At 35.7% G+C, this 16,646-nt stretch overlaps 1 protein-coding gene across 13 annotated transcripts in view; it reads right to left on the reverse strand.

The window, feature by feature from the left end:
• Nucleotides 1-16,646, reverse strand: part of DNTT (DNA nucleotidylexotransferase) — a 162,339-nt gene that overhangs the window by 68,100 nt on the left and 77,593 nt on the right. For 12 of the 13 annotated variants that reach the window (XM_032117164.1, XM_032117163.1, XM_032117165.1 and 9 more), the window contains 2 exons: nucleotides 11,165-11,290; nucleotides 1,077-1,247 (listed from right to left, as the gene is read on the reverse strand). In XM_032117164.1, coding sequence (XP_031973055.1) covers nucleotides 1,077-1,247; nucleotides 11,165-11,290 — 297 coding nt within the window. The remainder of the gene's footprint in view (nucleotides 1-1,076; nucleotides 1,248-11,164; nucleotides 11,291-16,646) is intronic. The other variant, XM_032117167.1, reaches the window with a different exon arrangement.

Here is a 16,646-nt window from a genome sequence, read left to right on the forward strand (position 1 = left end):
TCACAAATTTACTCAAGGATGAAGTAGAAACCGGGACCATGGAATATATTTCACAGTACTTATTTACCCATGAAGTCACAGCCAGAAAGCAGTTATTTATCATAAGCTATCAATGACTTGTCCGGAAAACTAGATTTCATTATTTAGTTGAGTTTTCTATTCTCAAAAGTAAGACCGTTGTAAGAACAAATACATTTTTTGCAGAGTGTACACTACTTCACTACTTCTAGTCTTTCTGATAAAAAATATAAACAAAACTAACAAAGAAAACCAAATATAACCCAAAAAAACCATCCTGTTTTCTGTGGGATCATGACTGCAATTCCAACCCCTCAGGTAGAAGGTACTAAAGGCACTTCAGGGGTTACATTCTTAACTGGAGGAATGGGGCAAACAAGGAGCCAGAGCCAAGAACAACACTTAGCAATGACCCCTCTAACACTCAGCTGAGACCCCTGATCAGTTGCCTGCTGGAATAACAGCACCCAGAGATGTGAGTCCTGAAAAGGCTAAGAACTAAAAAAAAAAAAAAAAAAAAAAAAAAGGACTCCAAGTTCCTGTAAGAATGTAGAGTTCATTGTAGAGTTCATCCACCACCTGGATATAACTATATATAACTTGCTGTAACATAGCAAGGTAAGACTTAACATTAGAGTACTAAAATATTTACCACTTTTGCAAAAAATAGTATTTCTAATAAAGCATTCAGTTGAGCAAAGTGATGTTGCCAAGGGCAGAAGTCACATGAACAAAACTATTAACACTTAACCTGTTGCATCCAAATCAGAGTGAGCCCTTAAAAATTACATGCAAAGCTGATACCACTTTATTTATTCCTCTGTATTTACTCACTTGCTCCCCTCATTCCTAAGAGTGGAGTTTCCATGACAGAGCCTTGTGTTACTACAAGAGGTTTCCAGAAACCATTCCATTCTTAGAAACAAGGATAGCACATTGTTATTACAGGAAATACAGAAGGTTGTGTACATACACACAGATACCAGTGCTCCTCTCTGTGACCTGTCAATGTAGATCTGTAAAAGAATCTATTGTCAGATAATTCAGAAGTACATTACCTCAATGATATCTCTGACTTGGTCTCCCATGCAGGGCAACCCTTGTATATCTTTCATTCTCGTTACTGGAAATGGAAGAGATTTCAGCAAAGAAGCTGCCCTTAAAAATTCCAGGCAGAATATTTCACTTTCTTTGAACTCATAATTTTCAGCCATTACCTCAAAGGCATCCTGGGACAGGGCGAGGTATAGAAAAAAAAAAAGATGAAGTTTAATAAAAGCTTAAAATATTCAGTATGCTCCAAAAAAAGGTTACTTTGTATGATAATTCAAGAATTAGTTTTTTAGGGTGAAAAGATAGAGTTCATAAAAAGAAAAGCAGACTAATTTTCTAATAACTTGACGTTTTTCCCGGTATCATAAAAATGGTATTTTAGAGACAAATTTTAGAGACAAAATATATGAAAATATTTTGATCAGTAGCAGAGCCTAACTTGAAAACCTTTTGTGAGATATGCCTTCTGTATTCTGTGCAGATCTAATAAAACAATGTGAAATAGAGCCATAATTTTTAGAATTATGCCCAATCATAAGAAATCCAGCTGATCAGCATGTAACATCTGCATTTTCAGATACAACCAAATAGGAAACTGTGGCAACACTGGAAACCACCTTCATCTTTTTGAACATGAAACCATGCTTCTAATTTAGTAATTTAGGGAACAAACTCTCTTTTTCCTCATTTTTCAGATGTATAACCTATGCAAATAGAAACACATTTCCTTTATGGTTCTCCAGCTATCCATGATTTGGTTTATTTAACATTGCACTCAAAAATACCTGAAGAATGTCCATACAGTTAGGGGTTTTTTTAAAACAATCCATATGCAATTTATGCAGCTTTGAGATCTGTTTCCCTCCCAGAATATATATAAACATGTATCTTAATAGTAGCAAATTTTAGAAATGAAATGCAGGGAACAGACCACACAGTGGTGTAGAGGCATTCTTTTGCTGCTTGCCACAGTAGAATACCAGCTTTTGAGAGAGAACAAATGCTGCAAAATAATTTTGTGAATAACCAAAGAACTTATGAAGGTTTTTAGTTGATTAGCAGCTGGAAAAAAAAGTTCTGAATGAAATCTTGCACAGACCTCAAAAAATTTCACGACTGCAAAATTAAGTGATTTCTTCAGAAATGCTTAAGAGTGGACCATTACTAGAAGAAACTTTTACTATTCAGAATATTTTCCTAGAACTCAGAGAAGTGGCTGTCAGTGTGCATCTGCCTGCAATTACCACTTCCCAGAGCTGTAGGCCTGTTCAGAAGTGGTTTTGTAATAAATATGAGTAAAATCAAGAGACAGCAAATGGCTTACCAGAGCAATGACTGCAGCGGACAGTAGGAAGGAAAAAGATTAAGTGTCTTTTTCCTGCCCTCACTGTTCATGTTCAGTCTCAAATTTCATTTCATTTGTAATGAATACAGAGTTTATATAGTTTAAAGAAAAATAATTTTAGATTTTCCTTTGATTTTTAAGTGTGCTTTATATTGGAAGAGAAAGGCCAGTAAAAACCAGCAGGCCTTGTACATCCTAAATTCTACATGTGTAATATCTCCAGGAGAGTCTGTCCCAACCCCACTAACTGACATGACAGCAAATCCAGTGAAGTCAGCTCTTTATTACATCTGTGGAATAGAAAACAGCATCTATCACCCTGCATTGAATGGATGCAGACTCATTTAAACAACAACAAGATTTTACTTGAACTACCATCATTTAGCTCACTAAAATAGAACAATTTCTTAAAATTAAATATACCTTTCACAATTAATGTCAATTATTTACATATTACATTTCATTGTTTGGTCAGTTCTAGAAAAACAGACCATCTGACATGGTGTGTTGTTTAGATAATAAACATTATAGTCTCATTGAAACAAAATGAAGGTTTTACTCTATATCTTCAAGAAAACATTGTGTTAACTTACCCTAGGATTTGCAAAACTTCCCTCTTAACAAAAAAAAAAAATCTTAATTGTTTTGACAGTATTTCTTTAGAAGAAATAGGTACCTTAGCTGAACAAAACCATTTCACCTTTTTTTACCTGCACTGATATGTTAAAATGTATAAAAATAGGATGTGCTACAGGAAATTTGCTTTATTCTATATGACCAATATAACTTCACTCCTTGGTCTCCCTAAGAATCAGTCACCTGTTGTCTGTCTCACTCTAAGAATCCTCCCCTTAGCTGCATATTCATTTACCAGCTACCCTCATTAGTAAAGGCTGTGAAATTTCATTTTCATAACGTTTCATGAAAGATCTCATGAGAAGGACAGATGTTTAGCAACATGCCTGATCTGGAAGTTTCAACTATCATTTACATTCAACAAGCCTTTGGGTATAAGGAATCAATAAGAGGAAAGAGAATGCTCCTTTGGGGGGAAGAAAAACAAAAAAACAACAACAAAAAAAACCCAACCCAACAACAGCAACAAAAACTCCAATTATTAGAAAAATAATGCACAAGCCTTAGCTTCCTAACAGCTGTCTTTAAATCTCTTGCAGGAGCTAATTGTTGGATTTATTCAACTGCTTTTTTTTCCCCACACACATTTAAGATCTTTATTTACTTGACAGATTATGTTGTATGTAATTACACAATTTCTGGTAAAAGACAGGCACATTATAATTTCCATTTAGAAAGAGAAGTAATGCAGAAAAAAGGTGAAACTACCAGTTTGAGGTCATGAGCAACATGGATTCATCCCAGTTTGTATAAGAAAGAAAAAACACAACATAGACAGTACTGCAAAGCAAATGGGGAAATATATTTTATAAGTGGGGTAAGGAGTCAGATGTTTCCTCCCCTGTGGGGTTTTCTGGATGTTCTCCCCAGTTCTTACAGTTTTTATTCTTTATCAGCTTTAAAGATTCTTTCCTACTATGCAGTAGAACATGCTGTTGCTTCAAGTGAGATTTACAGTTTAACTCAAAAAATTAAGATTACTTTTGCTTTCTTTTTCTCTCTTTATAATCTGTGTGCAGGAATACTCAAGAAAGCAGTGTTCAGCAAAAAATTTCTTACTCCAGTTAACACTAAAAGCATTAATCAGGGGCAGAGATAAAAAGATATAATTGCTACATTCTTGTTAAAATAGTCTATACTGATAAACATATCCAGAAAAATTCCCAGTTCCCAAAAGTAGCTGCTCAGCAGCATGCATTAATAATGGCAGAGACTGGCAAAGCCATCTTCTTGATTAGAGTGCTCAAAAAATCTAGGGATGTTTTTTCTCACTCCCAAAAGGCAGTCTCTCACATGCACATCTGGTAAGTGTTCTACACTGAATAATCAGCCATTGTGATAATTGTGTCTGCATAACCCAGCACTAACCCTGCTGTAGAGAGCTGTCAGTCCCTTCCCACTGGTGGGAGGGCAGTTTTCAGAAAAGCTGTGTCACCATCACTATCGAAAAATACAACCACACAGAGCATTTTACCCAGAGGCTGTTGATAGTAAACGAGAAAATATAATCAAAGCATTTTTATGATTCTAGTTTGCATTTTTCACCGTTTTCCTGCCTTTGTGAAGCTCATTAAGCTGTTTAAAATAAACAATTAAAGAGTATTGAATATTCATTATTCTCTGTACAAAAATAAACATTGCCTGCAAATGCTGCAACTAATTACAGATCTGTCTTTTAACATAAAGCTGCTTTTGACATTTTTTAATAAGATATTTCTTTAAAAAAAAAAAGACAGCAAATGGACTTGCTGTCTATTAAACAGTATAGTTCATATTGAGTAATATTGTAGAGGGGAAAAACATATAAAACTCTAATATTATCTAAGAAAAATCTTACAGTGTAATAGATCTCTGGTGAAGTCTACTTATGGTGATATAAAAAGGAAAGTTATTGACCATTTATTCTAAACTTTTATATGTCTTACATGAAGCACCTTGCCTCCACTTTATCAATCAGACAAATATTCCAGTTACCTGTTTAAAAAGTACCAGTATAAAAGGAAACTAAATTTCCAGAGACTTCTAGCACATGGGAATTTCATGATCTTCAGAGTACTCTGCAGGGTCTGCTCTAATTAAATGTGAAACAGAGTTGGGCCACATTTCAGTTCTTCAGTTATGGAAAATTTTACTTCCATGTCTGAAATTGTGGAATGTTTGTTGGTGAGTCTTGGACTATGGAAAAATTTGGGATTTAAATGCACTTCCAGATTCCAGCAGGTCAGGTCCAAAAGTACTCTAAGATTTTGCTGAATTGTGTTAAAAATAAGAAAGGTGCCAGATGTAGAGAGGAATTTTGAATCTCATTTAATATCTGGTATTTAAGAACTAATAAGATAAAATATCATTGACAACACCAAATTACCAGTAATCATCTTACATATGCAAAAATGCAGACTAAAATATTATAAATGCTAAAAATCACACAAGTGAAACCAACAAAAAGTGCAAGATTCTCAACTAATGTATGAGAATGATTCTCAGAAAAAAATAATAATAATAATAAGACCATGGTGGTTTCTGTCTGCTGAACAGCTGACCCAATAACATTCAGCATGAATATCAGAGTACAAGTCATGCAGAAAAGCAAAACAAACTAATTCTCTATTTCATACTATCCTGCTCATTTCAACAACGATGTCAGAGCAGCTCCATTGCTACTTGCAGAACAGCCTTTAATAAACTCAGTTTAAGACTCTGCTAGAACAGACGCCACCAATATTACCACACCAAAAAACATATTTGAAATCTAATCTGTTTTGTAAAGAAAATATTACAGCTTCATGGAGAGGGCACTTGTCTTATTGCCATGCCTACACTCACAATTCCTCTGCTGCAAGACCTTGGAAAGCTTCTTCACACCTCCCTGCCATTGTTTCTCTTGGCATCTTCCATTTGCTCTCTATTAGGACTGTGAACACTCCAGGGCTTGAATTCTTAACAATGTGCTTGTACAGCATCTCTCATAAAAAAGACCCCTGTCTTACTTGAGTCTGCAAACACACTTGCAGCACAAATTTAAAAAATATTAACACACTATTGTACAAGTAACTTCAATCTGCCAAAATAGCAAATTGTGATTAAAAAAACCAAAAATCCTACAAAGTAGGCAAGTGTTTGAAAAACTATTATAGTCAGAACAGCACTTTGAGTTAAATTGGTTTCCCTCTAAATCACTCTTTTCTACTTGTTTATTCAGTAAGTTGCAAATACAAAGGACAGGTCCTACTGCTCATCACATCAGCATCACCAGTGTTTCATGTCCATTCAAAACTGACCAAAGTTTTAGAATGCAGCTTTCATTCTAATAATTTTCTTCTCTCTTTATTCACTGTAAATCTCAATTTTGCATTTCAGTGGGAAGAGATATCTGGCATATGAATGGCCTTTGTCTAGGCTGAGAGAGAAAATAAATATTTTCAGGTGTTTATTTCAAGAAGAATTAAGCAATTTAAGCCAAACTCTACAGGTTGTTTAGTGTTGACTAAAGTGACTTCCAACTAAAAGAAATTACCCATTTTTGTTCAGTCTGGTTTTTTTGGTTTTGTGTCCGAAGTGAAAAGACCAACACTCTTCCAGATCCAAAGATTTTATCATGTTATCTTACATCAGCTAGAAAAACAAAGGAGCTGAGAGAATAACAATAAGAGCATAATGCGCATGATCTCCTTGCATAAACACTATTATTAGAAATAAATATGTTAGTTCCAGTTGCTCCTCATATTAACCAACAATAACATGTTCATTTCTTGAAACAGAGTGGAATTCATGAGAAGTTTCCATATTATTCCACATGATGTAAAAGAAAACAATACAAATGTGAGAAAAGATCTGTTGACACAGCACAGAAATGCAGTTAGTGTTAACCACATAACAATGCCCTACATAAAAGACACACTGTGTAATAACATAAAATAAAAAAATGTATATTACATATATTAATATGGTCAAAGGAAGCAACATAGCCTTGATGTATCATACAAATTTGGATCGCTGAAAAGTCAAGATGTATTTATAATCTGTATTTTACAAAGCACCTTCCCACTTATCTCAAAAATCAGAATGGATATTTACTCCTTAGATGAAATCACCAATTAATTTTGAATAGGTATACACTTTGCACACATTCACATTATAATTCTGAGGTGCAGTGTGGAGAATTTTTACTGAAGTAAGCTATGTCAGTGGGACACTACACGTTATTAAGGGTATCCATTCAGTTAGTGGTTTTCCACTATACAGCTCCCAAGTTCATTATCAAAACAAAAGGATCTTCTGAAGTCCGTTTTAAAATGGAATAATAATAATAATTCCTTAAGCCACTGGCATAACTGATACATTTTTCTGTAGCTACAAAAGAAGAAAAATAAAAAAGAAATTTTTTTTTTGTCTGACATAGTGGAAAGGAAACCAGGCATCTTTCCCACGCTAAACATCCACATTCTCATTACCATGAGTAACAGCCAAAGCAAAGTTACATTCAGTAGCATTAACGATAAACCTCAGAATCACAGAACAATTTGCCTCTGACTTAATTGGTTTCTTCTGTAAGAATTAAATTGTATTTTCCTCACAGAAGAATGTCTTTCTGAATTTTACTGCAGTCTGATATTAGTATTCAAATCCAACAACCCCTCCTGGGCACAGCACAAGAAAACACAATGCAGCCTCCAAGGGTATATTTTCACTGGGAGAGGAAAGATAGCTCCAAATAAGCCAGAGAACAACATTGTAATATTATATTCCATAATAACATTAATATTTAAGACAAACATAAAGGAAACTTCCTGAGGTACAGACTCCACTCAAATGATCTGCTCTTTTGTTTTGCAGCTTTACCCATCTGAGCAGCCACAGCTCACCTGTGGACTCAGGGTGATGTGTTCAGATGCATTCCTAGAACACCCAGGTCAGCAAAGCCTGTGGCAGAGGTTCTCAGCCCGCATACCCTGAGGCCATGGATCACAGTGCACTGTGACCCAAAGACTGCACGAAGACTGAAGCAGTTGCCCTTCTACTCCATGAACTGAAACACAATGCCACTCCTTGGTATCTTGACACAACAAGCCTGACTGCACAACAGCTCATAAATTATTTGGCTAGAATTTGCCCCATTGGCTAGAATTTTTGCCAACTCTTCTGTAGCTTCTTCCATGTGTAAAACTGGTTTGTTGCAACTTTCTGAGAGTTATTTTCTGGCTATTGCTGCAGACAGGAAACATGAGACATTTGAACATAGAAATTGCACCCAGTATATTAAACCACCACATTTTCCTCATGAGCTCTCATCAAATATCTCTGCTATTTATTTTTAATAAATAGTCTTTCATGATGAAATATATACAGAACATGACTCAAGATTAAAAAGGATCACTAAGTATCAATTTCTTCAGAAATCAGGTCCCTAAAAGTGCCTCTCCCAAGAAACCAGGACATACAAATCCTGCTGTACCCACATTGCTGCCTGTTAGTGACTGTTCCAATGTAATTACTACACTTTCTCAAACACAACTACACTTATTTGGAAGAGGAATTTGATACAGCGTATCAGGGCAAAGTCCAGTAAAAGGAAGAATCCAAGAGTTCATCAAGAATGCGTTAGCAAATAATATTTGTACCCCTGTTAAAGGCATGATCAGAAAACAAGCTAACCAAAGAAAACAAAATCTGTAAGAAAAGGAAACAAGTCTAGCTCACAGAATAAGGTTGTTACAACAAAATGCTACCATCAACACATAACTCAAGATGGTTTGGACTCAATTTTCAGGATGTATGGTATTGACCCAGGGAAAATCTGTCATTTAATGGTTGGCTGCCCACAGCATGCACAAGTGAATTATACCAATGCTTCAGTGCATTTGCTAAGTGCTTGCGCTGAAAAATCTGTTGGAACACTTTTATTTGAGAACGTGAATTACAGGATTAATACATGGCCAACTAAACAATAGCAAATCTAAAAATCAGGCTCCTGTGACATTAGGCAGACTAATTAGCAGTTCTCCAGGGCAAGAGCCAGTTCTGGCAGCCCATGAACACCCAGCCCTGCAGCTGTTATTGCCAGCTTTGGCTGTAAGGAATAAGAGAAACAGCCCTAAGGAGTTCCATTACTATTGTCAAGATGCTGATTCTAGACAGACTCAAGTATTATAAACTTGCCCAGTTCCACCTCCAGAAACGAAATACAGCACTAGGAGAAGTTACTCTCAAAAGATGTTAAAGATGAAAAACTGACACCTTTGTCATTACAAAATCCAGTGTCTACTCAGACTCAGAAACGTTTGATGTATAGGCTAACAGAAGGGAATCTCAGTACTCCCATCATCAAACTGTCCCTCTTCTAAAGTGTTCAGCTAAATTCACTTATCAAATACAAGTTGTACTTTGACATTAACACAGCTGCATTGATAAACCTGGAAGTAATTTAGGGAGTGCCTCTGGATAACACAGGTATAACAGAAACCAGTCAAATAATGTGGTTTAAATGTTAATGAAAATTAAAATCAACAACCTTGTGCCTTCTGGGAGCAACCATTTTATTTTGCCATTATCCATCACATTCCTTTTAAATTTTTACCTTTTAAATGTCTGACAAAATGTTGTAATACAGACAATTCAGCAAAGAGCCCTTTTTTCAGGAAGTGTAGAACTAAGACACTTACTTCCTATTTCTCCACTAAATTTGGTATTTTACATAATGTTTCAGTCATACTATGTTTGGTCTGACATTTTCCCCCACAGCAGCTTGTATTTGATATTTATAATCAGTGAAAAAAACCTGCTGCTTTCAAGAGGTTAAATGGTTACAATCACAGCCCTCTTTTTCTAGCAGGAGGTGGGGAAATACAGCTATTTCAAAAGAAGCAGTTTTGGGAATGTTGGAATCATTGGGGTTGGAAGGGACCTCAGGCTGAAAAAATGGTCAAAACTCAATTCCCATAACATCGTTCAAAAAGGGACTTTTCGTAAATAAGCAAACACTTTAACCTGAGTAGCATAAATAGTATCATGTAATTGATATAACTGATGATTATTTCAAAGCATAACTACAAGCCAAATTTTAGGTTGTTTAATTTTTAACTGTGCATTCCCAGATCAAGACATTTTTTAGTTGCTTCTAGGTTTATCTTTAGTTCTGAATTCAGAGAGGTTTTAGTATTTACCTTGTAAAGGGTTTATATTCACAAATAACTGGTATCTGTTGCTATTCTTTTTACATAGATCTTAAAAATAATATTTTCTTGAAAGATTTGTGTGTGTTTATAGGCACACACAAAGTAGAATCATAAAAATTATAAATAATAACTAAATAATAAAGCTTTAGAAAAATGAGGAGGTGTTTGATGTTATAGTGGAAACATATGCATGTAACTATGCCAGATGTATTTAGACTACACTACATTATAGTCTCAGAGAAATATTTCCTTTTGAATAGTGGTCACTGAGTATCTGGAGCCAGCCAGGAGGAGCCATTAGGCACAATAACTCCAGAGGTATTTAGACCAGAGGGCTCAAACTTTTCATACCCTCTGAAATGTGCAATTTTATGAGCATTAACTAGGATATATGACAGTCTCCAAGATTTCTATTTAACTAGGGAATTCAAAGGGGGTTTGGTGATGTTAAAGTAATTAACATGCAATCTGTTTTAGTAACTGCTCAGTTGTGAAAATCTAAAGTTTAGAACCATACTTTGAACAACTGAACACTTGGGCAAACCAAAAGACAGCACAGCAATTGTGAAGAACCATGAACTCACCTAAACCAAACTTTTGTTTATCATACATGCAGTTTGTCAAATAAGACTGTAATGAAAGGCTAAAAGACATTTTTGGAATGTTATTCTATCATTTGTTTTAAAAATTCATGCGTTTATGAACTATTAATGTATTTAAAGATCCACTGTGTTAAGCTTTCAGCAATACCTAGAGGATGCAATTAAGCTTGCACTCATTTTTAATTTAAGTATGGAAGATTTATAACTTTTTAAATTGTTATTGTGCTGCCTGTTTACTCATGAATTTGCTGAGGGTGCCATAGAAAATACTGAGGCAAGTACCATATTAATTATTCTAATTACACTAGTTTTTATTTTATGGATAGAATTAATATTACCGTGAATTTCTTGTTGTAGTTATTTAAAGTTGTCTTCCTCTGGCATGAATACTGAGATACTTTTGTTGCAGTAAATGCTGGCATTTCCAATTCAGGTACATTCAGAGGAGGAGATTGACGTTGCTCCTAACAAGGAGAAAAAAAGAAGGGTTGGTGACACACATGGCAAATAGCTTAAAAATACAAAAAAATACATTTCATGAGCCCAAAATACAAACCTTTGGAGAGCAGGAAAGAAAATAATAATGGTCCTGTCATCCTAGGAAAAACATTTGATTTCACATTGGCTGCACTGACAGTACCAGTTTATCTGGTGATTACTGGGATTTCTGATTTTCTGCACTAAGTTCTTCCAGGGAGTTTTCAATGGCACTGCCATTTAAAAAACAAAAAAAGGCTTTCTAAATGATGCGTGTCTCTACTACTCTTACTATTGCAGTAAGTTGGAAAAACTACAAAGCTTCAAGAGCAAACAAGCTCTAAAGAACAGAGTTTTCACAGAAAACACTAGATTATTCAGTACAAGATTAGGGATATTAGACTAAATAGAAATGCTCAAATAACTGACTTTTTCAGTCTGTAGCTAAATTCAGTAGTGGAGGAAAAATGTTTGTATGAATTGGAAATAGAGTTTTCTCCCATCTTGCAGGTAAAATGATAGGACACTTTTTCTTTTGGATTTAATACATTAAGCTAAATGTTCAATATTGGGGTCATTTTAGAGTGAAGGAAACATTAATAAACAGCTACAGAAGAGCAACCTCCATCCTTTTTTCACCCGACAGCCAGTGTTCACCTTATCATGTGGTTTCTCCCTTAGTCAATTCCCACAGATGCTGATCCAATCCAAACGTCATTTTCACATATTCACCAAAACAAGGTAAAGGACCCAGATGCCAAAACATGAAAGGGCATTTCCTAATCTCCAGGCTGCCTCCATGCTCATTCACTTTTCACCTAATTTTGCTCCATGCAAAACAGACCAAGAGCATACAGGTCTGTGGGCAACCCACCCCTGAAGAATGGGAAGGGAATTCTATTGACAGGCAGGATTCAGAGTCATATCCCCATTGGCAAAGGAGTCCTGAGCACAAGTCCTCAACATGTGAGTGTCCTGACCAGGGAGCAACCTGAAAAAGGCAGTCTTGCTTTGGTTTTCTGCTGCTTTATATATCCAGTCCTTCAATTCCTTCACCTTCTTTAATGTGCCAAATCTGAAATACTTCACAAACATGTAGTACCTTCAGCAGTTCTCCGTATTTTTTTGCTCTTGGTCCTTTTGCTTGAAAACTTTTGGCAGATGTGTCGAAAACCTATTGCATTGCACTACTCAAAAGCCACAGGGAAAGGGTCCAACAATAACAGTAAAAAATATCATGAAGACACACAAAAGAAATTTCCACACTAATAATGGAATGATGAGCCCTTTCTCCTCTGTATCCAATCACACAGACAAAAGGTTAGCAAACGTATAAGCATGTGTGTATCTTCATAACCACACCGCCAAATATAATTTCATGCTAAATTGCCTATGACACAAAGTAGTTAAATAACAGTATTCACACACACAAAAGGTATTTGCTTGCACAACTGAAGGGGCGGTGAATTATATGGTGGTTTTCATAGCATACACTGAAAGGAAGAAAGCTATTTTATGTGTAAGACCAGTCTTGGGAATAACCAAAATAGGTTTCAGTCAAGACAACAACACAAGTCATCTATTTCTGTACACATTCATGAATTATATTTTTAATTGATTTTAAATCACATAAACTATGATAGATTAACGCTAATATACTTCTTGAAATGATAGTGCCAGCTGCAAAGATTGTGAACAAACAGAATGTTACTAAATAGAATATTTAATAAGCTGTTACCTTCGTTAGGACACAGACGCATGAAGAACAAGAGCCCTACATGCAGCAATACCTGGTACTGTGGAGGAGGGCAAAACCAATACAGGAGATCTATGAATTTAAGAGTGTGATAGACTAGACCTAAACATCCTGTTCCTGCCTTATCAGAGATACTTGAGCATTTTCCTTAATCTGCAAGAATTCGACATTTAGTTAACTGGACTTGATTATCTATATCACCAGAAGAAACTCTGGATGGATACAAACAGCAAAAAAATCTGGCAAACAATAATTACTACAGTCTGATTTGCAGGGAATATTATAATGCTTGCATGTGAAGTATAGAAATGATCTATCAGCAGCAGAACATGAGCAGTATTGATACTGCTTTTTGGTGGAAAAACCAGATGTGGAAAAAATTGTTTGTACAGATTACAGGACAAACCTAAAGTTCCATCAATAGCAATTACAGTGAATGAGGAATCCTGGAAACTCATTACATCAAAATAATTTCTAGTACTGGGAAGAAGCAACTACAGAAAAGAGAAAAATAGTAAAATATAAGCATTAAAAATTGTTTGGTTTTTTTTTTCCCAGATAATTCTACATTAAAATGAAATTATAGTGTACTGCACAGGGGCAACCACTGAAAAATATCCAAATGTGCAGGTTACTTAATCACTAGAGCCAGTCAGAGTTTCTACCCCACGTCCAGGCTGCAGTGAATGTCACTTTCTACTCCTTCACAGTGACATTTTCCACATGGCATAAGCAGGCAAAACAGCCTGTACCACTAACATCAATTTGTAAAGCAGACAGACTTGGCTGCAGAATTAATCTTGTGGGGGACTACTTTGCTCTTTGTCAAATTATTTTTTAACACACCGAGAAGTATAATGACATAGGGAAATAATGAAAAAATGAAGCAGCAGTGAAAGAAGCACACAGAGGCAACCAGCCAGCAGCTTTGTAAAGCCCAGGCAGCACTGACCAAATAATAAAGTCCTCTGATATCCAGCATTTTATGAAGAGAAGGCAGACAGTTTATAAGTTTCATTTTTATTTCCTGAGAAACTGACTGTCAGTTTGAAGGATTTCTTCCATTACTTACAGCCTCTCTCTCTCACAAGGAAATAGTGAGATGCTCCAGAAAATGCTAAATATGAGCTGCCTGACACAAGATAAGACAAAGGATCAAAAGATGGCACTTTTCTTTCCCTAATTTGGAGAAAAATCCTTTGTTCAAATAAATAAATTTCTTTTCCTATCTAGGAAGAAAAAAACAAAAACCCCAAACAAACTAATTAGCTAACAACTTCTAGGTTCTGACTGAAGAAAAGGCAGAAGAGATGCAGTCACAGCACAGTTCTTAAGGCTGCTGAGTGTGCAGCGACCCTTACCGATCTCTTCCTCTTTTATCCCTCTGAAAGCCTCCCCTCTGCCTCTTTCTCTTCCATAGCCCAGGAAACATCAGTACTTTCTAGCACGTGGGGATGCCCTTGTGTACGTATCAATGTCCACGTCCTGCTGTTGTCAAGGATACCTGTCTGCTTGTGGTGGGAAAGGTGTCTCTGGAAAAGGGCAGACCTTTGCCAGAGAAATATTTTGCTTCCCTTTTAAAGCAGATATTTGGCTACCATATTTCTAAAGCTTATTAAATTAAATGATGGCTACTAGTCCTAAAAGTCAACTGTGACCAAATGAATCAATAATAATTCTGACCATCTTAAATTTGGTCAACCAGCCTTTTACTCCCTATAAATCATTGACATCAGAGCATCTCTCAGATCATTCACAACCACAGAAAAATGTACTTTAATGACAATTGTAATTAGGATGTTAGCTAATGGTCTGTAACTCTGACTTTATTCCCCTTGTTTTGCATGGAGAAGGGCATTTCTTATCACTGATGCAGTAAAACAAATGTCCTGAATGAAGAACAACGTTCCAAATAGGCTACTGTAGGATCTGAAAGACAAAATCTTACTGCTATTGATATTAATGGGAATTTGACCACAAAACTACATGGGGATAAGATTTCACCCAACGCATTCCCCCACTGCAGTCCATTCCTTTTACTTCAAAATCTTCATGATCTAGCGTGAGTTCAGGGTCTGTTAATTCACTTTCATTTCACATTTTACAAGTCTGACATAACGAACCAAATTTGTCTTCAGTGAAACTCCAATTAAATTACATTATGTATGAGTTCAGTCTACTACTTAAAAAGAAAATGAACCTTTACTTCAATCTTTCCTCATTTCTCAAGGCAGAAAAAAGAATTAGCATGGTGATACTGCAACAATAAAATTATTTTTAAATTTGCTACACTCCTAGAATTCTTGTTTTCTCCTTGTTTGCCTTACAAAATGTTTATTGCCTTAGAGCAACTATATAATTAAGATTGGTCTTAACTATAAGCTTTAAAAATAACAGTATAGCTGCCACTGGCTTCCTTATTGTACTCTACATTTATTAGTATGAAATCTTTATGTTTCAATAAAAACAGAAGCTGTTACTTGCAGAGTCAGTCTCAAAGTATAATAATGATCTCCTGACAGTGCTGACAACTTTTTCAGAAGTTTATGCTCCATCAATATTACAAAAGGAGTTTTATATAAAAGAAAACTAAGGCAGTTGCCTTCTCATTGACTTAAAAAAATTGGAGGAATTTTGGAGAAAGACGAAGGCATTTCTTGCTTTGAAAAGAAAAGAAAATTATGAAAACATATTTTCTGAGCTATCTAAATCTATAGGTCTCCTCACACTGCTGAAATTAAGAACGTACATAAAGGGTAATTCAGTTTACTTTTAATGCTGATGTGAAACTTTCAAGAAGGCTCACAGGATTTTGTTTATGGTTTTGATGCATTTATTGTTTAGAGAACTTCTTTGCATTCTCTGTATTTATATTTTTACGGCCTATAAGATAAAATAAAGCAGTAGTTACAAGGCTTACTTTCAGGGTTTTTTTTTTCTTTTTGTATTAATTTCTTTGGTCTATTCTCCCTCCAGCAGATTCACTGAAAATATTATAAATTTATTGCAAAAATATATCCTTGGAAGGATTTCAAATATAAACACACATTCTATCATGGAATCATACTGAGTCTGAGAGTGACAGCTCCATCTGGTGTATTCACTCTCCCCTCCCCCAGCCCAAACTGTTATTAAACAGTAATTCTTATAAGTAAAAACCTTGAAAATAATTTCTGGCAATGAAAATGAAACATGACTGAAAAAAAAATCAGGAGCTACAGTTTTTCTTGGGAAAGGATGGTATTTATGAATCAATCATCTTTCATAATCTAAAGATCAAGATGAGGAAGCAGCAAACAGTTGAACATTGCTGTTAAATATTCAGGTATTCTGTGCCTCACGGGGGGGCACATGCTGCACATCCTGCCATGGTCCCAGTGTGGTCACAGAGCCTAATCCAGACCCTCAGGAATCAGCAGGAATCCCTCACTTTACTTCAGAGAGCTTTAGATCAGACTTGTAGTTCTCCTGACATATGAATTAACTCCTTTGCCGGTGCACATTAAACCCACCACTGCGAGGCTCAGGTGGGTGCAGAACGAGGGATCAGCTTCATCCAGCTGCTGTGCAGGGCCTATTTCATGGCT

The sequence above is a fragment of the Corvus moneduloides genome, chromosome 8 (genome assembly GCF_009650955.1).
Source record: "Corvus moneduloides isolate bCorMon1 chromosome 8, bCorMon1.pri, whole genome shotgun sequence".
NCBI classification, from domain to species: Eukaryota; Metazoa; Chordata; class Aves; order Passeriformes; family Corvidae; genus Corvus; species Corvus moneduloides.